The sequence below is a fragment of the Hemiscyllium ocellatum genome, chromosome 7 (assembly GCF_020745735.1).
Source record: "Hemiscyllium ocellatum isolate sHemOce1 chromosome 7, sHemOce1.pat.X.cur, whole genome shotgun sequence".
Taxonomy (NCBI): domain Eukaryota; kingdom Metazoa; phylum Chordata; class Chondrichthyes; order Orectolobiformes; family Hemiscylliidae; genus Hemiscyllium; species Hemiscyllium ocellatum.
Genome location: NC_083407.1, coordinates 102,547,075 through 102,573,448, shown reverse-complemented (window position 1 = coordinate 102,573,448; position 26,374 = coordinate 102,547,075). Strand labels below are relative to the sequence as shown.

At 44.5% G+C, this 26,374-nt stretch overlaps 1 protein-coding gene across 1 annotated transcript; it reads left to right on the top strand.

Moving 5' to 3' along the window:
- On the top strand, positions 1 to 25,769 carry LOC132817578 (alpha-aspartyl dipeptidase-like). Its single transcript, XM_060828087.1, has 9 exons — positions 1 to 71; positions 2,927 to 3,058; positions 9,978 to 10,066; positions 13,300 to 13,374; positions 16,741 to 16,820; positions 17,542 to 17,715; positions 19,681 to 19,740; positions 20,646 to 20,728; positions 25,647 to 25,769. The coding sequence occupies exons 2-9, from the start codon at positions 2,964 to 2,966 to the stop codon at positions 25,711 to 25,713; spliced, it is 723 nt and encodes a 240-aa protein (XP_060684070.1). The 5' UTR covers positions 1 to 71; positions 2,927 to 2,963; the 3' UTR covers positions 25,714 to 25,769.
- Positions 25,770 to 26,374: the final 605 nt, after the last annotated feature.

Sequence of the window (26,374 nt, the reverse complement as noted above, 5' to 3'; positions counted from 1 at the left end):
TCCGGAGGTCGGTTTAATTTGAAGCCCAGTTTGGATCTGTCCATTGAAATCACCACAAAGGCGTCATTCAGGTGTTGACCTTTAGTCTGTCTCACTCCCCTTCACTGTCAGGTTCAATTCTTCAGGTGTTGCTTGCGCCAGCCTTTAATAAAAAGCGGAAGGAGACCACCCAACACAAGTGGGTCGTGTAACAACATGTTTGCTTGTCGTGGTTTGTGGAGTGGAGGTTTCAAAGGCGTTGCAAGGCTAGAGATTTTCTTCCAGTCATTCTTGAGTTGCGAGCATGGGTGACAAGGTCAGAATTTATTGTCCACTTGTTTTTTAAGCTGTTCTGTGAAAGTGAGAGCAGGCTGCCTTCTTGAACCACCGCAGTTCAAATGATGAGTGTTTTGTGAGGTTGTCAGTTTTAGGATTTTATCTCAGCAGCGGTGAGGAGAAAGGGCTGTGGGCTGGACCTTCACAATTGTTTTTGGCGATATGTCAGCTTCATTGGGTCTAGTGTGTTTTGGTGCCGCACATTACCAAATCCGCCTCATCACATGACCAACCCCTTGCCCTTGCTTTGCCCTTCTCTGCATTTAGCTCGATCCTTCCACTCGCTGTTCCCTGAACACCTTTCCACCACCAGAATATCCCGGAATGGATCACCATATCTGGTGCCGGTGCCATCTTTTAAAGACCATTGCGTACCTGGAGAATTATTATCAATATTGAGCGGAACCTGACATCTACCCCAGAGATGGCAGATGGGGGTTGGAGAGGATGGCACAGTGGCTCAGTGGTTAGCACTGCTGCCTCACAGCATCAGGGACCCAGATTCGATTCCAACCTCAGGCGACTGTCTGTGTGAGTTTGCACATTCTCCCTGTGTCTGCGTGGGTTTCCTCTGAGTGCTCTGGTTTCCTCCCACAGTCCAAAGATGTGCAGGTCAGGTGAATTGGCCACGCTAAATTGCCCATAGTGTTAGGTGCGTTAGTCAGAGGGAAATGGGTCTGGGTGGTTTACTCTTCGAAGGGTCAGTGTGGGCTTGTTGGGCCGAAGGGCCTGTTTCCACACTGTAGGGAATCTAATCTAAGCAATTGACACCCACTTGGCAGTGAGTAACCAGGAAATCCAGCTGAATGGGATGGTGCCAAGGTGGTGCACTCAATGCCTTCCCCCAGGACAATGCCAGTCTGCTCCGACGTTGCTACCTGGAGGGATGTACAGCGCTGCATCTGCATCTTTTGACTATTTCCTGATGGAAGGTATTTAAAAATGGATCTAAAGTTAACAAAAGCAGAAAGTGCTGGAAAAGCCCAGTAGGTTTGGCAGTTTCTGTCTTTGTTTCTGATTTACAGGATCCACAGTTCTTTGGGGTTTTAACCTAAACTTAAAGTTTGCACCAGCGGTATTACAGTGATCTGTCTGGGAATTGCAGTAGTTATATTCAAATTCAGAATAGCTGTGGTCAGATGCAGTTTCAGAATGGCTGTGGTTGTGTTCAATTTCAGAGTGACTGCGGTTGTGTTCAATTTCAGAGTGACTGTGGTTGTGTTCAATTTCAAACAAGATGTCAACCTGTAGATTCTGGAAGATGATTGGACATCCTACAGTCTCTCAGGCCTGGCCCATTAGGAATGAACACAAAAAGGTGGTCTTTTTGAAGTTGAATGTCAACCCAACAAAGAAAGATAGTGTCACATGTATATTATTTTTGATGCCATTGTTTATCCTGTATGAAATGGCTTTGTGTAAACTGTCAGCGATCATACCGATTGAAATGTGCAAGTAACCCTACTCGAAGATTCACCAGTTAATGATGGAAGTCAAAGGTTATCTTTTTAACTTGTCCCACCTCTAGCTCATCTAGCTCAGTAACAAATTTTGGTGGATGCTGCTCTTGTGTAGCAGCCTGTGGCATTTTTACCCAGCTAAGGACATCATACAAATCCATGTTTTTCTTGTTGCCCCAATGGCAATCCTGTGTTCACACTGGCCTTTGAAACTGAGTACCTACCTGCCCGCTCATAAAATGTCTAACATTACTATTTTGAAGTAGGCAAAGAGAATTGTCACCAATATCAGCATTGAAACGAATGATCTGGTCATGACTGCATTACTGTATGTAGAAGCTTGCTATGCAGAAATGGACCATTGCATTTCCTAAGCCCAACAGTGACCACACTTCACAAATACTTCATTCAGCATCAATCACTTTGGGATGTTTTGAGGTTGTAAAAAGCCCTAGAAACACAAGATGTTCTTTCTTTGATGTGTAAAATCAACATTGAGAAAAATCATTGATATAAACACACACCAATAAAAGAAAGTGGCACTGAATCATTCAGAGACAGAACACCAAGAGCCAAATAATGTCTTAGAGTTCATTCCACACCAGTTAGTGTATTTGTGTATATCACTGAAGCTGGTTTAACGCTATTATAACCAACAAGTTGAAGAGAAGGGCAGTGATATGGCATGGTGGTTCAGTGGTTAGCATTGCTGCCTTACAGCATCAGGGACCCAGGTTGAGTTCCAGTCTTGGGTGATTGACTGTGTGGAGTTTATACATTCTCCCTGTTTTGTGTATGTGTTTCCTCCCACAGTCCAAAGATATGCAGGTTAGATGGTGGTCATGCTAAATTGCCCATTATGTGCGGGCTAGGTGGATTAGCCATGGGAAATGCAGGGTTACAGGAATAGGCTGGAGGTTGGGTCTAGATGGGATGCTGATAGGATGGCTGACATGGACTCAATGGGCCGAATGGCTTGCTTCCACACTGTAGAGGTTCTCTGATCTACCTGCAGCACACACAAAATTTGGTCTTCCTTCAAAGTATCACTTTCAACGTAGCCTCCGTAAAATCCAGAGTTCGCTCCCAGGTTCTGGGGTCTTTATGCAGCAGAAGGTTGACATTTTCCAACTTCTGTTTTCACTTTGCAGGAGCTCTACCAGAAATAATATCCTGAGGAGAGTCAAGATGAAACGCAGGGCGTTACTGGTTTCAAACTCAACAATGTATGGAGGCAGCTACCTGGAACATTGCCAGGAACAAATAGTCAATTTTTTTGGCGAGTAAGTATTCAAAAGCATATGTGCATGTGATATCGTTGGCCTCATTGTGCCCCTAAGTAATATTTAAATGATCTGCTTAAGAAAGGAAGGGCTAAAATATCTCCCCCACAGTCAGCCCTGGAAACTGACGACTAACCACAGACAATTATTGTCTTGCTTCATGATATAGATGCCAGCCTGACAATCAGAAACCATGACACAGATACAGGAGCAGGCCATTCAGCCCAAATAATTTGTTCAATCCAGTTATATCATGGCTGATCTGCATCTTAATTCCATTCCACCTGTCTTGCTTCAAAAACCTTAAATAGCCATTCCTGACAAAAACCTTTTAATCCCCGTAGGAACAGGAATGAGCCATTCAGCCCCTGGAGCCCAGGTCACCATTCAGTAGGATCATGGCTGATCTGTGGGCTAACTCCATATACCTGCCTTTGGCCCATATTTAGTAACATCTTTGCTAAACAAAAATTATCTATGAAGAGAAATCAGAGTTAATGTTTGAGGCCAGTGACCCTTCCTCAGAACTGATGGTAGCAAGGGAAAAGTTATGTTTTGGAGGAGCCAGTGTTGGACTGGGGTGGACAAAGTTAAAAATCACACAACATCAGATTTTCGTCCAACAGAGTTATTTGGAAGCACTAGCTTGCGGAGCGCTGCTCCTTCATCAGGTGGTTGTGGAGACCAGAGCACGGCTAGTGCTTCCAAATAACCTGTTGGACTATAACCTGGTGTTGTGTGACTTTTAATGAGGAACAAGTTTTTTATGCAGACGAAAGGGTGGCGGGATGGAGGTAAGGAGTAAATGATAGGTGGAGATAGAGCCCAAGAGAGAGAAGAACAGTTGGAAAGACAGAACGAGTGGATAGCGATCAGCAAGAGAGAATGAAAAGCCATTTGCGTTAGTGGCTAACAATGGATTGTATGTAATAGCAGACCATGTGATAACAAGGCCTGGTGTGTGGGGGTGGGTAAAATAGGAGAAGATACCTCAAGGCCTAAAATTGTTGAACTTGATATTGAGTCTAGAAGGCCAGTAAGATTCCCAAGTAGAAAACGGGGTGTTGTTCTTCCAGCTTGTGCTGAGCTTCACTGGAGCACTGCAGTAAGCCTGAGACAGAGATGTTGGCTGGGGAACAAGGTGGTGTCTTGAAGCGGCAGGGAACTGGAAGCTCAGGGTCTTTTTTTGTGGAAGGAGCAAGTAGATGTTCTATGAAGCAGTCACCCAGTCGTTTCCCCAATGTCGAGGAGACCACTTTGTGAGCAGCGAATGCGGGAGATGACATTGTGTGAAGCGCAGGTAAAGTGCTGCTTGATCTGGAAGGTATGTTTGGCCCCCTGGGTACTGAGGAGGGAGGAGGTAAATGGGCAGGTGTTACACCTTCTGCTATTGCAGCGGGAGGTGCCATGTGGCTGTGGGAGGAGAGGTGTTGGGAGTGAAGGAGGAATGGACTAGGTGTCCGGAAGGGAAAAGTCCTTGTATAAGGCTGACAAGGGGGGGGTGGGGGAGGGGGGGGGAAAATATGTGTCTGGAGGTGGCATCCCCTGTGGGGTTGGCGGAAATGGTGGCTAATGATCCGAATAATGGATTGCGCATCCCGGGTAAAGAGAAGGTGGCTGGAACCCGCAGTCGGAAACTTCTGAGACTGACGTGAAGCATTAGAGGAATTGCAGATGTATGTGGGACTGGTCAAGGGGAGAAATAAATCCCAAGTTGAGGGAGGAATAGATGATTTCTGTGGGGCAGGTGCAGGCAGAAACCATGGGTCTGCCCAGGGAGGTCCTGTATGTAGGTTTTGGGAAGGAGGTAGAGGCGAGTGAGCACTCAATCTCCCATCCCCCGCACAGTTCGCAGCCCCTTCAGAATTTCTGGTTTGCAGGCTCTAGCTGCCTCCTCTTTACCGTGGAGCTGCAATCTCTTTACACGTCCATCCCCCTTCAGGACAGTCTCAGGGCTCTCTGCATCTTCCTGGAGCAAAGGCCTGAACCATCCCCCACCCACCCACCACCACCCTCTGCCTGGCCGAGCTCATCCTCACCCTCAACAGCTTCTTCTCTTTTATCTCCTCCCATTTCCTTCGGGTCAGAGGGGTGGCCATGGGAACTCGCATTGGCCCCAGGAATGCCCATCTCTTTATGGGGGTACATAGAACATTCCTTGTCCCAGTCCTATTCCGGCCTTCACCCACAACTCCTTCTCTGATATATCGATGAGATAATTGGTGCTGCTTCCCCCTCTCATCCAGAATTAGGGAAGTTTATCGATTTGGCTTCCAATTTCCACCCTACCCTCTATCTCTGACTCCTCGTTTCCCTTCCTCGACATCTCTGTTTCCATTTCTGGGGATAGACTGGACACTGATGTCCACTATAAACCCAATGACTCCCACAGTTACCTGGACTATACATCCTCGCAGCCTGTTCCCTGTAAAGACTCCATTCCATTTTCCCAATCCCTCCATCTCCGTCGCACTTGTTCTGATGAAGCCAACTTTGACAAAGGAGCTTCCAAAGTGTCCACCTTCTTCCTCAACTGAGGATTCCCAGCCCCTTGGTTGACAGGGCCCTCAGTCAGGTCTGACCTATCTTCCGCACTTCTGCCCTCACCCCCCTCTCTTCCCTCCCATAACAGCAATAGGGTCCAATAGGGTCCTCCTTGTCCTCACCTACCAGCATCCACATCTTGAGGATCATTAGCTGCTATTTCTGCCACCTCCAGCAAGATGCCACCATTAGACGGACATTCCATACACACACACATAACCCCCCCCCCCCCCCCCCCCCCCCGGCTTTCCACCCTTCTGCAAGGACTGTTCCCTCTGGGACACCCTGATCCACTCCTCCTCCACTCGGGGCACTCCCCACAGCCCCATGGCACCTTTCCCTGAAGCTGCAAAACGTTTAACACTTGTCTGTTTACTTCCTCCCTCCTCAATATTCAAGTGCCCAAAAACACCTTACAGGTGAAACGCCACATTACCTGCACTTCACTCAATCTAGTCCACTGCATTCACTGCTCACAATGTGAGCTCCTCTCGCCTGGGGAGACAAAGCATAGACTGGATGATCCTTTGCAGAACATTTATGTTCTGTCCACAGAACGGACCCTGAGTTTCCAGTTCCCTGTGTCTTTAACACCCCACCCTGTTCCCTGGCCAACATCTCTGTCTCAGGCTTGCTGCAGTGCTCCAGTGAAGCTCAGCACACGCTGGAAGAACAACACCCCGTTTTCTGCCTGGGAAACTCTACAGCCTTTTGGACTCCATATTGAGTTCAACAATTTTAGGATTTGAGACACCTGCCTCCCCACAGCCCAGGCCTTGTTATCACATAGTCTGCTATTACATAAAACTCCCTGTTAGCCAATAATAGTTCCCATTAGTAGCTATACATCCTCTCGGCTGACCGTTATCCACTTGTCTGTCCAGCTGTTCTCTCTCTCTCTGGGCTCTATCCCTATCTATCATTTACTCCTTTCCCCCCTCCCCCCACCCCATTTTCTGCATATAAACCAACACTTTCCGAGCTACCATCAGTTCTGAGGTAGGGTCACTGGATCCGAAACGTTAACTGATTTCTCTCCACAGATACTGCCAAATCTGCTGAGCTTTTCCAACAATTACTGTTTTTGTTTCTTATTCCAAACATCCTCAGTTCTTTCAGTTTCTAAAATGTTACCTACCTCAGATTTAAGGGTGGCAAGGTAGTTCAGTGGTTAGCACTGCTGCCTCACAGCACTAGGGATCTGGGTTCAATTCTAGCCTCAGGTGACTGTGTGGAGTTTACACGTTGAATTCAATTTGTTGTCACGTGTACCGAGGCACAGTGAAAAGCTTTGTCTTGTGAGTAATACAGGCAGATTGCATAGTTAGGTAGCATAGATAATAACTAATAGGTAAACTGCAGCAAAAGCACAAACACAAGTACAGGCAAATGTTAAGACTTTGAGAGTCCATTCAATATTCCATCAACAGGAGGGTAGAAACCATTGCGAGACCGGCTGGTACCTGTTCCCCGATGGCGGGCATTCTCCCCATGTCTGCTTGGGTTTCCACCTACAGTCCAAAGATGTGCAGGTTAGGTGGATTGGCCATGCTAAATAGCCTGTAGTGTCCAGGAATATGGAGATGAGGTGCATTAGTCAGGAGTAAATAGAGGATAGGGGAATAGTTCTGGGTTGGTTACTCTTCGAAAGGTCAGTGTGGACTTGTTGGGCTGAAGAGCTTGTTTCCACATTGTAGGAATTCTAAAAAAAACCTAAACTTAGTTCGTAAAAGCTTATTCAGGTTTTCAACAGCTTCCAAGGGGGACAGAATTCTTGAATTCCTCTGTCTTTTGCGTTTCCAGACAAAATGTTTCCTGACATGATTCCCAACTAGCCTTGCTCTTCTCGATTCCCCAGAGACAAAATTGGTTCTCATTGTCTACCTTATTAAATTCTTTTTCATCTTCTCAATGGGATCGTTCATCAGTATTCTATACTGGCAAAGCCTAGCTTATGCGGCCTGGCAGTACCGTGGCCTAACGGTGAGCACTGCTGTCTCACAACGCCACGGACCCAGGTTTGATCCCAGCCTCAGGTGACTGTACCAACTCCACGCAGACATTCTCCCTATGTTCTGGATTAGAGTGGTGCTGGAAAAGCACAGCAGGTCAGGCAGCATCCGAGAAGCAGGAAAATCGACGCTTCGGGCAAAAGCCCTTCATCAGGAATGAAGGCAGGGATCCTCCAGGGTGGCGAGATAAATGGGAGGGGGGTGAGGTTGGGGAGAAGGTAGCAAAGAGTACAATAGGTGGGTGGGGATGAGGATGGAATTGATAGGTCAGAGGGGAGGGTGGAGTGGATAGATGGGAAGGAAGATTGGCAGGTAGGACAGATCATGAGGATGGTGCTGAGCTGGAAGGTTGGAACTGGGATCAGGTGGAGGGAGGGGGAATGAGGAAAATGGTGAAGTTCACATTGATGCCCTGGGGTTGAATTGTTCCGAGGCAGAAGATGAGGCATTCTTCCTCCAGGTGTCGGGTGGTGAGAGAGTGGCAGTTGAGGAGGCTCAGGACCTGCATGTCCTCAGCAGAGTAGGAGGGGGAGTTGAAATGTTGGGCTTGAATGTTGAAATGTTGAAATGCAGTGGAGTTGATTGGTGCAGGTGTCCCAGAAATGTTCCCTAAAGCGCTTTGTTCCCCAATCCAGTCTCCCCAATGCAGAGGAGACCACATCAGGAACAACGGATACAATAAATGATATTGGTGGATGTGCAGGTGAAAGCTTGATGGATGTGGAAGGCTCCTTTGGGGCCTTGGACGGAGGTGAGGGAGGAGGTGTGGGTGCAGGTTTTGCAATTCCTGCGGTGACAGGGGAAGGTGCCAGGACGGGAGGGTGTTGGGGAGCGTTGCGCTGACCAGGTAGTCACAGAGGGAATGATCTTTGTGGAAAGGGATGGGGAGGGAAATATATCCCTGGTGGTGGGGTCCGTTTGGAGGTGGCGGAAATGTCGGTGGATGGTGCGGTTTATGCGAAGGTTGGTAGGGTGGAAGGTGAGGACGGGGGGGTGGGGGGGGTTTCTGTCCTTGTTACGGTTGGAGGGGTGGGGTTCGAGGGGTGGGGTGCAGGGTGTGGATGAGATGCATTGGAGGGCATCTTCAACCATGTGGGAAGCAAAATTGAGGTATATAAAGAAGGAGGCCATCTTGTGTGTTCTGTGGTGAAACTGGTCCTCCTGGGAGCAGATACAGCGGAGGTGGAGGAACTGATGATACGGGGATGGAAGTTTTGCAGGAGGTAGGGTGGAAAGAGATGAAATCGAGGTAGCTGTGGGAGTCGGTGTGGGTTTCTTCCGGGTACTCCACTTTCCTTGCACAGTCCAAAGATGTGCAATAAGTGGATTGGCCGCCCAAATTGCCCATAGTGTCCAGGAATGTGCAGGCTAGGTGGATTAGCCATGGGAAATGCAGGGTTACAGGGTGGGTCCCACTAGAATACTCTTCGGAGGGTCGGTGTGGCCTCAGGGCTGAAAGGCCTGCCCCCGCACTGTGGGATGCTGTGATTTCTGTGTCACTGGGATTCTAATCCATAACCCCTGAACTCGTCCTTTGAACACGTGTTCAAAACCCACCGTGGAAGCTGATGGAACTTAAGCTGAATTAATGAATCCGTGATTGTAAACTCAATCTCAGTCATGAACGCTTTCATTGATTGTTGTTAAAAACTCACTTAGTTCATCCATCTCCTTCAGAGAATGTCTGTCATTCTGACCCAGTCTGGGCTGCGAAGGACATCCGACCGACAGCAATGTGATTGGTTCTTCTCTGTTCTCTGAAATGGTCCTGACAAGCAATTTAATTCAAGGGCAGTTAGGGATGGTCAACAAATAATGGCCTTGGCAGTGGTGTCCTCATCTCATGAAAGAGGAAACTTAAAATAAATCAAAAAACTGGAGATCTGAAACACTATTAGATTTGAACTATTAGATTGACAAAGGGGGTCAATATCCTACCCCAATTAGTCCCTAGTTCAATTTCAATTGGAAAACATATTTTTACTGTGGCGGCAGTATGAGAATTAAAGTAACACCTTGTATTGTCATCAAATTTAACAAACAGCATTGTCCCACCATGATTAGAGTGGTGCTGGAAAAGCACAGCAGGTCAGGCAGCATCCAATGGAAGATCGATGCTTTGGGCAAAAGTCCTTCGTCAGGAAAGTCCTGTGAAGGGCTTTTATCCGAAACATTGATTTTCCTGCTCCTCGGATGCTGCCTGACCTGCTGTGCTTTTCCAGCACCACTCGAATCTTGACTGTAATCTCCAGCATCTGCAGTACCACCATGGTCTTGTCCAGTCATTTATAACTTATCTAGTGTGTTGAAATTATTTTTTACTTGCTCTCCATTGACTCCTATTAATTTGCTTTCTTTTGCAGCAAAGTGAAGAGAATTTTATTTATCCCGTATGCTTTGCATGACAGAGATGCATATGCCAAGAAAGCACGGTGTAAATTTGAAAGTCTGGGTAAGAAAATTGTCCACTGAGTGTATAGTTCTAGTTCATGCTGTGCTGCTCTTTTCAAATCAATTCTCTGATCACTCGCACCAAGAAAAGCAGACACACACCCCGGAGTGCAGGTTGTTAACGTGCTCATCTCTGAATTTAGAAGACTGTGGGACTTGATGCTCCAAAGACTTGAGCATAAAATGTAGACTGATGCTGCAGTACAGCATTGACAGAGTGCTCCACTGTTGGCAGTGTCATCTCTTGTTTGAGGTGTTCAACCAAGGGCCACCAATATCCTTCCAGGCGGGGTGGGAAGGAGAGGAGTGAGAGGAGGAGAGATGGGAGGGAGGGAATGTGGTGGGAGGTCTGAGAATGGAGGAGAAGAGATGCAGTAGGAGGGGAGAGGTGGTGAGGGGGAAGAGAGAGAGAATGTGCAATTTCCCTTGTGCTCCAGCGAATATTTATCTCTCAGCCAAGATTATATGAATGGGAGCTCGGTGTGCCAAAATTGACTGAAAGTCACTTCGGAGCATTCTGAATTCATGAAAGATTTTTATAAGCGTGGGTCTTTCCAAGTCTCTCACTGAGCAGTAATGTTGAAAATTAGTTTGGTGCAAATGATGCTGTCATTGTCTAACCCTACTTCCTCTGTAAAGTGTTGTTGATCTGCATGGTGCTCCCATGATGCTCTCTGACAGGACATTTGGCCTAGTAATGAAGAAACAATGATACATATCCAGGTCAGGTGGACATGCAGCATTGATGTGTTTAAGACAGTGCTGCTTTTGTTGGGATTAATGTGCAGGGACATCTTGTTGCATCTAACTGCTAAATAGACATGACTTAGCTTTGAAGTAATTAAAAAAAGTTTGATGAAGGGAGTGTGGTTGATTCACATAAATGTTCAGGAAGCATTTGATAAATTGCCAATTGTTCTCAAAGTTGGATTTCCTGGGAGTAAAGGGACAGTGGCCGTGTGAGTATGAGATTTGCCAAAGGACAGGTGGTAGTGAACAGAGGGAAGGATGCAGGGATGACCCCCAGGGGTCGGGTGTTGAAATGAATGCTGTTTGCGATACATTGGTGACCAGCACTTGGACATGTGCAAGATATAATTTCAAAGTTGACAGATGACAGAAAACTGGGAAGAATGGGACTGGATTTACCCTGGCTGGCCTCTTGCTTGTTCTCACTGGGAGAAGGACTGATCAAAGGATTGCATTACATGATGTGGATGACCTTAACAAGCTGGAGGTCAGCAGCACCAGAACCCTAGCATTCACAAGCAATTTGGACAATCCCATGAGGAAGTGTCAGGGTTGCTGAGACAGGTACACCCCTGTCACCTTTTAGATGGGCAAGGTTCAGTCATCCTTGAAGGTGGGGGAGCGGGGAATGTGTTGTGGGGGTGAGGGGATAGGGATCATGGTTCTGAAGCTGAGCAGAGAGGGAGAAAAATGATTTTGAGTTGAGGGGAGAGCTGCCACCAATGCACACACACAATAATCCCTTTGAAGGAAATATTTCATCCTGTGGGTGGCACGGTGGCACGATAGTTAGCACTGCTGCCTCACAGCGCCAGAGACCCGGGTTCAATTCCCACTTCAGACAACTGTCTGTGTGGAGTTTGCACATTCTCCCCGTGTCTGCATGGGTTTCCTCCCACAGTCCAAAAAAAAATGTGCAGGTTCAGTGAATTGGCCATGCTAAATTGCCCGTAGTGTTATGTGAAGGGGTAAATGTAGGGGAATAGGTCTGGGTGGGTTGATCTTCGGAGGGCCTGTTTCCACACTGTAAGTAATCTAATCTGTTTCTTCCCTGTCCCCCCACTAACTTGGGCAAGAACACAGCTTTCTCAGACCCTCACACATGATGGCAGTGGAGGTGTCTTGAGGGTAATGATTTGACAACAGTTGCCTAATTGTGGGCACCTCACCAACTGCACCACATTATGGGAACTGGGCTGGGAGTGAGCAGATCCATAGTAGATTAGACACCCAACATAGTTTACATCCCATCCCTCAACCACAACTTCCCCCCTCCTCCAACATCACCACTGCTGAAATGGTGGGGGATGGAATGTAAAACTCCATGAGTTGGGAGCAGATTTCGAGAGATACAGAACAGCATGAGAGAGAGATGGGCAGGTATATGGTGGACATCAGTGAAAGTGAAGAAGTGTGAAGTGATACATGTTGCTGGGAAGAATGAGGAGGAGTGGTATGAAGTGGTGCAATTTGGAAAAGGCATTTAGGAGCAGAGATACATTGATACGAGTCTTTGAGCTCGTGTTTACCAGGGAACAGAAAGGCAAGAGGCTGGCCAGAAAGGCAGGAGGCTGGCCAGATAAACCTGGTGACAAAACCAGAAAGCAGAAAGAATGCAATAAGGCCAAGTACTTACTGCTGAGATTCCTAAACTAGAGATTAGGCATTCGTTTGACTCCACTTTCAAGGAGCTATAAACCTGCCACTCCAAGGTCTCTTTGTTCAGCAACACTTCCCAGGACCCCTAACCAGGCAGGTGGACATCAGACCAGAAGAGGCGAAACATCGAGGGAAGAGTTACCTCACATCTTGGCTGAACCCACTACCTTAACCACATCGAAACATTCCGTTTTGCCTTCTCTTATCAGTGAACCATCCTCAAGTGGCATGGTGTTATATTTTCTTTATCTAATGATTTATTCTATCACATCTAAACTTCTGCATCTTAATAAAGTCAACAAACTATCAGAAAATGACTTGCAACTCATTATCTGCATGTGTTAGGTAACTGTAATCTCATAGCGCCAAGGACCCTGGTTCAATTCCCACCTCCAGCAATGTCTGTGTGGAGTTTGCACATTCCCCCTGTATCTGCGTGGGTTTCCTCCAGGTGCTCCGGTTTCCCCTCTCAGTCTCAAGATGTGCAGGTTAGGTAAATTGGCCATGCTAAATTTCCCATAGTGTTTGGTGTATTAGTCAGGTGTAAACATAGGGTCGGAGAATGGGTCTGGGTGGATTGCTCTTCAGAGGGTCGGTGTGGACTTGTTGGGCCAAAGGGCCTGTTTCCACACTGTAAGTAATCTAACCTAACCTAATCTAATCTAATCTAACAAACTTGCAACTCAGACTCGCGGTCGGACGTGGAAAGTGCAGACAATCAAGTTAGTGGAAAACAACATTTGGCTTAGGTCTTCCCAACAATGCAGGCAACACTGTTTTATTTGTCAATTTGTTCCTTTATAAATCTGCACCTTTCTTCTTCAGGTTATGGATTGGACAGTATTCACGAAGTTCCAGATCCTGTGGGAGCAGTACAGAAAGCACAAGGAATCTTTGTGGGTGAGAATCTGGAGCTATCTGACTGGGCCGAACGTAGATGTCATTAATCATCAATCAATAAAGTGTTACTTCCACTTTCATCATTGGGAATGTGGAGGCATGACACACTTCATGGACAAGGATAGAAAGCAGATTTGTTTTGAGGGCTAATTTTGGGATAGCCGGACAGATGGAGTTAACCATAATGCAGGAGCTTAATGGAATCATTTACACACGCAGTAAGCTGGAATGTGCAGTTGCTGACAGAACTGAGAGCATTCTCTCTTGTTAATGTATAAAATTGACTACAACGTCTAGTGTCTACACGTGTGCAGTTAAATACGGAAACACACAAGTGCCTATCAATGTTATCCTCCTCTCCCACATGGTGCATTGTTGCAGACTTTGCAAACATGATCAGCACAGAATTTGCATCTTAGTGTACAGCTCAACATTTCACACATTTTGCTGTATAAACTATTGAAAAAGTTAGGCTTTGTCAAATGAGGACTAAATTAACAATCTCCTTGGCCTGAAAAGCCTGATTTTAGAAGTTGTGTGTATTTTTCTGTCCATTACATGTCTAAAGAAAAAAGATATTTTTCAAGGGTATCTTCTTCCATAATTCTCAACTTCCACCTTCATCTCGTAAGCACCTCACAATATTTATTCTATTCTCCTTAAAATGGTTTGGGTAAAGAATGATAAACAGGACTTTCTACTCGCTGAAACAAAAACAGAAATTTCTGGAGAAACTCAGGTGAGTTAGGTGTATTAGTCTGGGGTAAATATAGGGTAGGGGGAATGGGTCTGGGTGGGTTACTCTTCGGAGGGTCGGTGTGGACTTGTTGGGCCAAAGGGCCTGTTTCCACACTGTAAGGATTCTTAAAAAAAGATCTGGCAGAATCTGTGGAGAGAAAGCAATGTTAATCTTTCAGATCCAGTGACCATTCTTAAGAATTTTGCTTTTGATTTCCAGTGTCCACGGTTCTTTATTTTATTTTAGTGCTTCCTATTTCCTTTTTCTTTGTCATCTGCGAGATGTATTCCATCTGATGCCAGAGTTATTCATTAGTTACTTGATTTGATTTATTATTGTCACATGTACCGAGATACAGTGAAAAGTATTATTTTGCATGCTAACCAGACAAATTGCACCTTACATAAGTATATCAGGGTAATACAACAAAATGCAGAATGTGGTGTTGCAACTATAGAGAGGGTGCAGAGAAAGATCAACTCTAATATCTGAGAGGTCAATTTACAAATCTGATAACAGTGGGGAAGAAGCTGTACATAAATCTGTTGGTGCCAGAATTAAATTGTAATAGTAATCAGATGCCAGAGAGTTCTCTGTATCCTTGGCAACAGCTTTCTTCAAGGTCAGTAGCAAACATTATCCTTTCATTGGGCCAGGAACTATAAAGTGAAGTAGGTGAAATCAGAAAGAAAGCTCCACCCATTCAAATTTATTTTCCTCTTGGTCAACCAGACGTAGTTTAAACTTGGGAAAAGCTTCAATGAGAGATTACTCTAATAGTTAAGTTTCATCAAAGTGCTGACAAGGATACAATAGGCTAAATGACATCATCTGTGCCACTTAGGGATTAGATACATTCTCCCTTAGTTGCTTCTGTTTTGGCAAAATGATGAGTTGCACATTATGAGATAACACTTCCCCGCAATAGTGGATTACTAACGTCTGGTCATAAACTTGCAAATACAAGTTGTTCTCCAATATAATGCATACCTTGACTTTGCAATGTTGTAGTTAATGCTCTGTGATTCCTAGGGACATGATATGGCAGTTGTGAGCTTTTTTTCCTTTGCTGGGTCAAGCCCAGCTGTGGTATTATGGGGAACATTTAGATTAGGTACCCTACAATATGGAAACAGGCCCTTTGGCCCAACAAGTCCACGCTGACCCTCTGAAGGGTAACCCACCCAGAGCCATTTCCCTACTCTATATTTACCCCTGACTAACACTATGGGCAATTTAGCATGGCCAGTTCATCTGACCGGCACACCTTTGGATTGAGAGAGGAAACCGGAGCATCTGGAGGAATCCCACGCAGACACAGGGAGAGTGTGCAGACTCCACACAGACAGTCACCCGAGGTGGGAATCAAACCTGGGTCCCTGGCACAGTAAGGTGGCAAAATAACTACTGAGCCACCATAAGATACAAGCTGTTCTCAATTTTGCTTCCAAGTTTTACGTCTTTTCAAAGGAAAGAATGTCATTTATATACTTGAAAATATGCAGAGAAGTGACAGATTATGATGAAATGTTTACCATCCATAGCACTGAACCTTGATGAACTGCTGCCACTGAGTGTTGGTGGTGAAGGGAGTGGATGTGGTGCTAGACAAACAGGTTGCTATGTCCTGGATGGTGTCAAGCATCTGGACTGTTGTCTGTGACCATGTGTAAAACCCACTTAAATATTAATTGGATTTTTATGGAACAGCTGCATGAGTTATTTGGAAAATTATGCTGTAACCATCCCTTTCCATCAGTTAAATACTAAAATCTACATATCCACACATCTTTTGCTTTTAATGTCTTGCTTTGGCAGTAAATTTTGTGAGTTTCCTATGTCTGATTCCATCTTGGGAAAAACAGTGACAGATCTGAGCTTTACCTATGCAGCAAAAGTAATCTCTGTGTAAGGAAATTAGTCAAACCACTTGAATTTTTTTTAACCATTCCAACACTACCTTCTCCTTTAGCCATTTTACTACTCAAATCATTGTTTGAAGTAATTTTTTTTTTCTTTTAAAACATAAAGGTTTTTAAAAATGTATTTTCCACAGGAGTTGGTGACAGCTATATTGTGCCTTACATCCCAAAATGCTGCAGTTGAAGCAGGTGCACTGTAGTCAGTTTTGCAGCCTAAGTCAGTATGACTAACTTCATGTATAAGATATTGAAACACTCTTGGTGCAGAGATACCTAAAGAAAGCTGCAAATGAATTGACCCTTCTCAGCTTGCCCCATTGCTGTTCCTTGTTGGGAATCTGTGATGAACCTGTGATCTGTCCCCAAGGTATGTGTTGTTCATGAAGGACATTTGAATCTATGTGTCTATGTTTCAGAACTGTTATACCTTCTATTCTTTATGGTATGTTTCATTCAATAATCAGTGTGATTGGGAACGATGCCAGCATCAGATGTGGGATATGTAGAGCTGGGATAGACTGCGTCTAGCAACAGGCGATGTTCATTAATATTCAATGAGTCACTGTGATCAATACCCACACTTCCCTTCAGTCCCACACATGATCAGGCGTACTCCCACCTTCTTGGCTCCTGTTTACGTTTGACCTGGATAGTCACTGCTTGGTGGATCTAACTTTCTATTCCCTCTAATGTTTCCTACTCCAGGTGGTGGGAACACATTTCGCCTGCTGAAAGTTCTGTACGACAACAAACTGGTTTCGGAGATACACAGGAGAGTCTTCCAGGTATGACCTTCTGAAGAAAGAGCTACATATTATAGACCAGAAAGCCAACATTTTCTGTGCTGAATATTCTGTAGCTATGTTTGCATTGTAACTATATGTGAACATCCGACACTGTAAATACATTCCCGACTGAAGACTTTGCAGTGTTACCACAGGCTGGAGGGTCTAATTACAGGGTTACATAGTTATGTGCATAGTTTACGAACTGTGTGTAGACAGGAAGATTTATTCTAAAAGTTAAGGGCAAAATATCCAACCGTAAACTTAATGTAAGGATTGAGTTAAATCTACACACCTTGGTTTAGTTATCTTTTGTCCCCCCCTCAAATACCATTAATAACATGTCACCTGAAGACTAAAATTGGTTGTGCAACACAATACAAAATCTCCCTGTATCTGTGCTGTTCTCATAAACACCCCCTCAGAATAAAGTAGGATATCAAGACAGTAGTGAGTTACTTTGAATAGAAAATATAGTCACTGTTTAGAAAATGCTACTTATACCTGCAGCCTGGCTTGGTCATAACTCAATGTCATGGAAGTGTCATTCGTTGCAACTAACTCAAACCCTCACTGAGTTAGGCTTCTCTGCAGATGAGAAGCAAATTCAGTCACTCGTTGTACACTGGCTGCCTCAGATGGTAGACTGGTTTGTGTCATGCAGTCGTTTTAAGGCAAGATGCAGTTTTCGGAGCTTGATCATTTACTGTTTACTTTACAGGATGGTATTCCTTACCTGGGGTCCAGTGCTGGGACAAACGTAGGCACTGTCAGTATCAACACTACCAATGATATGCCGATTGTCTATCCACCTTCATTCAAAGGCATTGGTCTGGTTCCATTTAACATAAACCCTCACTACCTGGATGAAGATCCCAACAATCAACACATGGGGGTAAGTGCTCAACATTGACACAAACTGAAGTGATACAAAGTAGTGCAGTCTGCTGTCATTTTGTAGGGACTTTGTTAATTGCAGAAGCTCAAGGCTGGTGTCCACACTGGTGAATAGTAAGAGTTGCCTGAAAGATGGTTGGAGTTGGCTTTCAGTGTATGTCTATAAAGAGACTTCAAGTCACATTTATAAATGATTGGGTGTTATGTTAACTACGCTTTTGATATAAAATCAGGAAGGTGAGCTTTTATGGGGCTACATGTATTAACTACTCAAATGGAGGTCAACAGTCCACGAAGTTGTTTTTCATTTGGAACATTATGATGGAGTGGACAGTTCAGCCTGAGCTTGCCTTGAAATTTAAGATTCATTTGGTGCATTTCTGATTTCCTTTCCTGGGAATTGTTTGATGGATGTAATGTGATTTGTTTCATTATCTCCCAGTACAAATGTTTGTTGCACCTCGATTTATCAAGTAAAACAATGAAAATATTCCTATTCATGAAAAAGAGTAGAGTTCAGCTTTGCCAGCTTCCAATGTAAGCCATGTTCATCTTTTCAGTGTCTCCCAGTGGAGAGGGTTCTGAGTATCTACATTCCTCTTTACTGCTTGAAGTGATATATTCCGTACTCATTACATCAGCCATATCCTGAGGGCTTTTGTGGTTCAGGGGTAGGTGTATACCTCCGAGTCAGCATGCCTGGCTTCAAGTTCCAGATGAGTGCCATAACATGTCTGAGCAGATTGATTAGAAGTATTGAGAAGCAGATGCTGTTTTTGGAAGGATACATCAAAGCTTTACTGTGGGCTGTGATAATCTGATGCTTATAATTGAGTTCCAATATGAATAACTGTTGGTTAAACAACGCCTTTGCAAATGAGCACACAGAATTTTTTAAAAAAGCAAATTGCACAGAACCTTTTTAAACCTGGTAAACCTGTCCAAATCTGAGCATAACACTTTGACAGGGTGGCATGGTGGCTCAGTGATTTGCACTGTAACCTCGCAGCACCAGGAACCTGGGTTCGTTTCCAGTCTCAGGCGACTGTCAGTGTGGAGTTTGCACATTCTCCCTGTGTCTGTGTGGATTTCCTCCCACAGTCCAAAAATGTGCAAGCTAGGTGGATTGGCCAAGCTAAATTCCCCATAGTGCTCAGGAACATGTAGGTTAGGTGCACATTAGTCAGAGGTAAATGTAGAGTAATAGGGTAGGGGAATGGGTCTGGGTGGGTTACTCTTTGGAGGGTCAATGTGGACTTGTTGGGCCGAAGGACGTTTTTCACACTTTACGCATTCTCTGAAAAACGGTAAGGCCTTTGAGAGTGCTTATTGAAAAAAATCCAGGTTGAAACCAGGAGTGAATCAGCTCAGTTATGTAGTGAGACCAAGAAAGTTGGAGTTGTTCCAAGAACAGAGAGGAACTTTAAGAGAGGTGTTTAAAAAGGTGAATCGTGTTGCTAATGTAGAGATGTAAACTCTGTTTCCATGGAGAGGAAGGTTGATAACTAACGGCCCCAAATATGAAAGAGCAGAGGAGAAATGATTTTTAAGCAGAAAGCTCTGATCCTGAATGTACTGCTGGGAATCTCCATGGGAATAGGTTCAGTAGTGATTTCCAAATAGGAATTAGATAAATACCAACATAAAGTTGGTAAAAACAAGGACTGCAGATGCTGGAAACCAGAGTCTAGATTAGAGTGGTGCTGGAAAAGCACAGCAGATCAGGCAGCATCCGAGGAACAGGAAAATCCTGCTCCTCGGATGCTGTCCGACCTGCTGTGCTTTTCCAGCATCACTGCAACATAAAGTTGGCAGGTTAATGGGAAAGGAGTAGGGGAGAGGGAATAGTCAGATTGTTCTTCCAGTCAACCAACACAGAAAAGGTGGGCTGACTGGCCTGTTTCTGTGGTGTAATGTTGTACAGTGATCACACATTAACAAAAATCTCCCCTCTGCTTATTAGGAAACACGGGCAAAGCGCATTGAACAATACCATGAGGAACCTGATACACCACCAGTCATGGTGAGTATTTTCACTACAATACTGTGAGCTGAAGGATTTTGACCAGAACTCCAAGTGTCGTCATCAAGTGAGTCATTGACCTGTACCTCAGAGCAGCAGCTCATGTCTGAAATTCCTTGCTTAATACGTCCTTTATCTCAGGGACATAGAGTGAACCTGGACAGGTTAGCAAAGAGAGTGCAACTGCTTGTCTTGTCCTATGAATCAGGAGGGTTGTGTGATATTAAAGAAGACAATCAGATGAGGTAGACAAGAAAAAGGAGCAGAAGTAGATATTGGCCCTTTGAACCATCGCACCGTTCAATATGATTGTGTGATTTAAAAATCTATATATTTATTGAATCCCCAAATCCTCTTGGAAAGGATGAGTTACTGCTGCTTTCAATTGAACAGAGAACCATGTATGTCACCAAGTTTTTTAAAAATTCATATATGACGGGAGGGCGTCACTGGCCCATCTCTAATTTCTCAGATTGCAGTTCAGAGTCAACCACATTGTGATGGGTCTGGAATCACATGTAAGCCAGTGCAGGTAAGGATGCCAGTTTCCTTCCCACATTAATGAACCAGATGAGTTTTTTTCTGATAACCAACAATGGATTCACATCATCAATAGACTCTTAATTTTGTTTTTGTTGAATTCATAATTGGGATTTGAACCTGGGTCCCTAGGAAGTTACCCTGAGTAGCAGTAGTATCACAAGGTCATCGCCTCTCCTGTTGCCAGCAACTTATCTTGTTTTAATGCATTCACCAAATAAAACAGAAATGATCTCCATCAAGCTCTGTGTTGTCTTCCTCGTTGCCTGAACGTCGGGCACACAGTGACTGGAGAATCATTGGGTTCAGTTTTGTGAAGCTGGGTGACTCGGCTGGAACTGTGACTTTCTCTGTTGATGCGGCAGGGTTTGCGAGAGGGTTCCATGCTCCTGGTCGAAGGTGATAAGGCCACACTGTTAGGAACCACTGGTGCTCGCTTGTTCATCCGGTAAGTGTTGTCCTCCTTAACTCGCAGCAAGCTTGTTCGTATTCAGAAGTCCCTCCCCTCCCAGTAAATGATTTAACGGTTCATCTGCCTGGAGAGCTTGGTGAGGACAATATGGTGCATACAACTGAGGAAGTTGAGAGAAGATGCTATGGAGTATTCAAAATGTTGACCGGTTTTAATAAAGGTAGAAGGGGAGAAATTATCTTTACTGATTGCAATATCAGTAACCAGAACATGATTAGTGAGAGTAGGCCATTTGATCCCTCAATCCTGCTCTCCCAGCACATATGTGCTTGTGGCCTTTTGCTGTAAATTCTGTGTCTTACAATCTTATTGTCCACAACCACCTGATGAAGGAGCAGCGCTCCGAAAGCTAGTGCTTCCAAATAAACCTGGGGTTGTGTGATCTTTAACTTTGCAGTTCCCATGTCATTAATTTTTAATTTTGCAGTCTCTTTCTCCGTTTAAATAACATTGTTTTTTTTTCTTCTCAGCAAAGTTGACAATCTCACAATTTCACAAATTTCTGATTCTAAGACTTTACCCATTTCCCATAAACTGTCTACAATTTGCTTTCAATTTGCCTTCTGTAGTTAGCCATGTTGGGGGTATCCTTCTTCCTGTACCCTTCTGTCACAATGGAATATGTATTTGTTCAGAATGATGAAGCATCTCCATGAATGTCTGCCAAGCAGTGAGCAAAAGAACCTGAAAACAGAAGATTGTTTTTCTTGGCAAATTATGATCTGGATTGCAATGCCTGAAAGGATGGTGGAAGCAGAGTCAATAATTCCATGCAAAAAGGAAGACATGAAACAGAATGATATCTAGGACAATGGGGAAAGAGCTTTCTCAAAGAGCTGGCATGGATATTATGACACAACTGGCATCCTCCAGTACTTTATCACTTCTCTCCTGGAAGTGTGGTCACTTGCCAGTTCCACAGAGAAGAGGGTGCCATCTCATACGCCATTCAAGTGACCACTTCAGTCTCCCTGGAGTGTGCCAGTGGCTATGGAGAGGCAGAGCATTGTTGAAGGGGAGGACTGCAAGGTGAGAATTAAAGCCCTTTTGTTACAATACTATATTCAACTATAAAAGTGACCAACTCAGCTGTCGGAACAGTAATGGAGTTGGATTCCGAGGCCATTCAACCCTTTCGTGCCGATTCTGGCTCTTTGAAAGACAATCTAATTAATCCCAACTCCAGCACTACCCCATAGCTTTGTAAACTTTTCCCATTTAAGTATCTAAATAATCCCCTTTTGAAAACTATTCCTGAAACATCCTTCCAGACAGCCCAATCCAACTTAATTAGGGAACAACCAATCATAGAGATGTACAGCATGGAAACAGACCTGTCGGTCCAACCTGTCCATGCTGACCAGATATCCCAACCAAATCTAGTCCCACCTGCCAGTACCCGACACGTAGCCCTCCAAACCCTTCCTATTCATATACATATCCAAATGCCTTTTAAATGTTGCAATTGTACCAGCCTCCACCACTTCCTCTGGCAGCTCATGCCATACACGTCCCACCCTCTGCGTGAAAAAGTTACCCCTTAGGTCTCTTTTATATCTTTCCCCTCTAACCCTAAAACTATGCCCTCTAGTTCTGGACTCCCCGACCCCAGGGAAAAGACTTTGTCTATTTATCCTATCCACGTCCCTCATAATTTTGTAAACCTCTATAAGGCCACCCCTCAGCCTCCAACACTCCAGGGAAAACAGCCCCACCCTGTTCAGCCTCTCCCTATAGCTCAAATCCTCCAACCCTGGCAAAATCCTTGTAAATCTTTTTTTGAACCCTTTCAAGTTTCACAACATCTTTCCGATAGGAAGGAGACCAGAATTGCATGCAATATTCCAAAAGTGGCCTCACCAATCCTCATCTCTCCTCTGCTTCAAATTATCCTCAATCTATTTCCTTTCGTCACTCCTATTCACGCCAATGAAAATTTCTTGCGATCTAGTCCGAGTGACAAAGCGAAGAGGTGAGATTCAAAATTAAAGTTACAATGGGTCTGCTGCTTTCATTCTAATTTTTCAAATACTTTCTTCTGGAATGATAACTTATCGGAGAAGACAAGAATGCAAAAGTGTCCATTGGATTTCTGGTGACATGGGAGAGGATGAAAATACAAGCAAACCAACTGATACGCCTCAATGGTTCAAAGTGCACTACATGATTATTGCTAGATGTAAAAAGAACAAAGTCTATCCTGTTCACATTCTGTTCACCTTGGTAGTGTCATGCTGCAATGAGATAGCTGGCTAATCCTAACGATCAATCTTGAGAAATTTGCTTATAGAACCTTATCAATCATTGCAGCCACTAGCCAACAAAACCCATGGAACATAATTACAGTGTGTCCATGAACTCTGCCCTTAAGATTGTATGAAGCACTGCAATTCATCTACAAACATGGGGGTGAAATCAGCAGTTACTGATACATTGTTTTGCCCATTCTCCCTTGCCACGATAGTACAGTCCGACATGTGAATCACAAAACATTATCTGGAAACCACAAGCAATAAACCTTTCCCTTGTTCAATGTGTTTGATAACCTTTTGTCAATTGTCTGTGACTTAGCATACCTTCTACCTCTTTGTAAGGATTTACAGCTGTCAGTGAGAATGGGTTATCATCAACAGTCTTAAATAGTTAATGGTACACTTTAGAACAACATAACACTGCAGTGTTATTTCTTCAGAGAAATATAATCTATAAAGACTTGCATTTATAGATTACCATTAACTTTCTCAGGACTCGGTCTTCAAGTTGCACATTATTTGTGGTCACACACTGGTCACATTTTCTCTCCTCCTGTATTGGAGGTGATAGCACTGAACCCTCTGCAATGTCACTGTTCCGTGATCCAGTAACCCAGGATCATAAATCCTTAGAAATGGGCAAAATGTATGTTAGGCCATAGCCTCTTGAAAAAAAGGTATATTGCATCAGTCTTTGCAGTGGAAGACACCAGTAGCATACCAGAACCTCAGCTGGTAGAGGTGACAATAGTGGTCATTGCTAGGGAGAAAGTATTGGGGAAGCTGAAAGGTCTCAATTGGACAAACAACCTGGACCAGATGGACTAAACACCAGGGTTCTGAAGGAGATAACTGAGGAAGATAGTGGAGGCATTGATGGTGATATTTCAGGAATCACTGGAGTCAGGGAGGGTCCCAGAGGGCTGAAAAATATCTAATATAACACTCCCTGTTTAAGAAGGGAGGGAGGCAGAAGACAGGAAATTATATGTTAGTTAGACTGACCTCGGTCATTGGTAAGATCTTAGAATCTATTGTGATGGATGAGATTGTAGAGTACTTGGAAAAGCACGGTAAAATAGGACTGAGTCAGCACATCTTCACCAAGGAAAGATCATGCCTGACAAATCTAATCGAATTCTTTGAGAAGTTAGACAAAGGAAAGAAAGTGGATGTCATCTGCTGGATTTCTACAAGGCCTTTGGCAATGTGCCACACAGAAGACAGTTAAATAAACCAAGTGCCCATGATGTTAGAGGCAAGGTACTGGCATGGATAGAGGATTGGCTGACTGGCAGATGATAAGAGGGTGGGGGTTGGTAAAGGGGTCTTTTTTTCAGATGGAAGCCTGTGATGAGTGAATATCCGTAGGGATCAGTGTTATGACATGAAAAGTTGTGGTCCTATGTTAATGATCTGGTTGAAGGAACTGAGGGCATTGACGCAGGTGACACGAAGATAGGTAGAGGGACAGGTCGTGTTAAGGAAACAGGGAGGCTGCAGAGGGACTTGTACAGACTGGGAGAGTGGGCAAAGAAGTGGTAGATGGAATACGACGTGGGAAAGCGTGAGGTTATGCAATTTGGTCGGAAGAATAGAGGCATAGACTACTTTCCAAATGCGGAAAGGCTTCAGAAATCTGAAGCACAAAGTGACTTGGGAATCCTAGTTCAAGATTCTCTTCAGGTTAACATGCAGGCTCAGCTGGCAGTTCGGAAGGCAAGGGCAATTTCAGGATTCGTATCAAGAGGGTTAGAATACAAGAGCAGGGATGTACTGCTGAGGCTGTACAAGACTCTGGTCAGACCGAGTTTGAAATACTGTGAGCAATTTTGGGCCTTGAACCAAAAGTGCTGGCATTGGAAAGATTCCAGAGGACATTCACAAGAATGATGAGAGCTTGTCATAGGAGCAGCAGTTGAAAACTCTAGATCTGTGCTTAATGGGTTTGAAAGGATGAGAGGGGAATCTCATTGAAACTTACAGAATACTGAGAGGCCTAGATAGAGTGAACATGTCCCAACTATTGGAGAGACAAGGATCCAAGGGCACAGCCTCAGATGTAAGGAACAACTCTTTAGAACTGAGATAAGGAGGAATTTCTTCAGCCAGAGGTTGGTGACTCTGTGAAACTCACTATCATTCCTGATGAAGGGCTTTTGCCCAAGATGTCGATTTTCCTACTCCTCGGATGCTGCCTGACCTGCTGTGCTTTTCCAGCACCATTCTAATCTAGACAGCTCACTATCACAGAAGGCTGTGGAGGCTATGCCATTGAGGGTTTTTATTACAGAAATAGATGGGTTATGGATTAGGAACGGGTTCCAGGGTTACACGGAAAGGCCAGACGAATGGGGTTGAGAAACCTATTAGCCATGGTTGAATGGTGGATCAGACTTGATGGGTTAATGGCCTAAATCTACTCCTCTATCCTATGATCTTATGGACACCTAAAGCACTTTGAGACAATGAAATATATGGCATTGTCATTGCCATCTAAGACATGCAATGGCCAATTGACACACAGCAAGCTTTCACAAACAGCCATGTTGTAACAAGCAGATAATCTAGTTTTGTAAATAGTGTGTGAAAATACAAGTGACTGATGGGGCACTGACTGCAATTGTGTTCTCATTCCCTAGGGGAGAGAAAGCCACAGAGCATGACCCTGGAGCAGACTTCAGCTTCCTTCTGACAGACTCTCACTGACTGAACTGCTAATAGGAGTCCAAATACAACAAAGGAAATAATATTGAATGAATAAAACTATTGATGAAATAATACAAATATTGAGTAGAGTTGTTAGCAAATAATGCCATATCTAATGAAAATAAACTGATCCAATTCAGACTCCCGTGTGAATCTGGGGCTTGACTGGTTTGGTCATTTTTGATTGGCTAGACCACATTAAGCATCGTTGTTGTGATGACTGCATCCCATATTCTCCCGTTACATTCCCAATCCCAGGAACACCCACAAGCTGTCTGCAGTAAGGCAGTCATTGTATTTGAGTAAAAAGTGAGGTCTGCAGATGCTGGAGATCAGAGCTGAAAATGCGTTGCTGGTTAAAGCACAGCAGGTCAGGCAGCATCCAAGGAACAGGAAATTCGACCTTTCGGGCCAGAGCCCTTCATCATTGTATTTGTCAATGGCAGCCCAGGACATTGCACAGGGAGAGAGGTGGCTTTGAGTGGGGGGCAAGGAGTGACGGAGAGCTGAAATGAAACCATGGTCTGAAATCCTAGGGGGGTGGGGTGCACCTTTCAGCCAGACTTCTTGGTTTTCTCAGTGAACAAAAGCTCAATGCATCTGGTGGTTAAAGTCTCACTGACCCCGATGACGTAGGATCAACATCCATTTCCTTCATTGT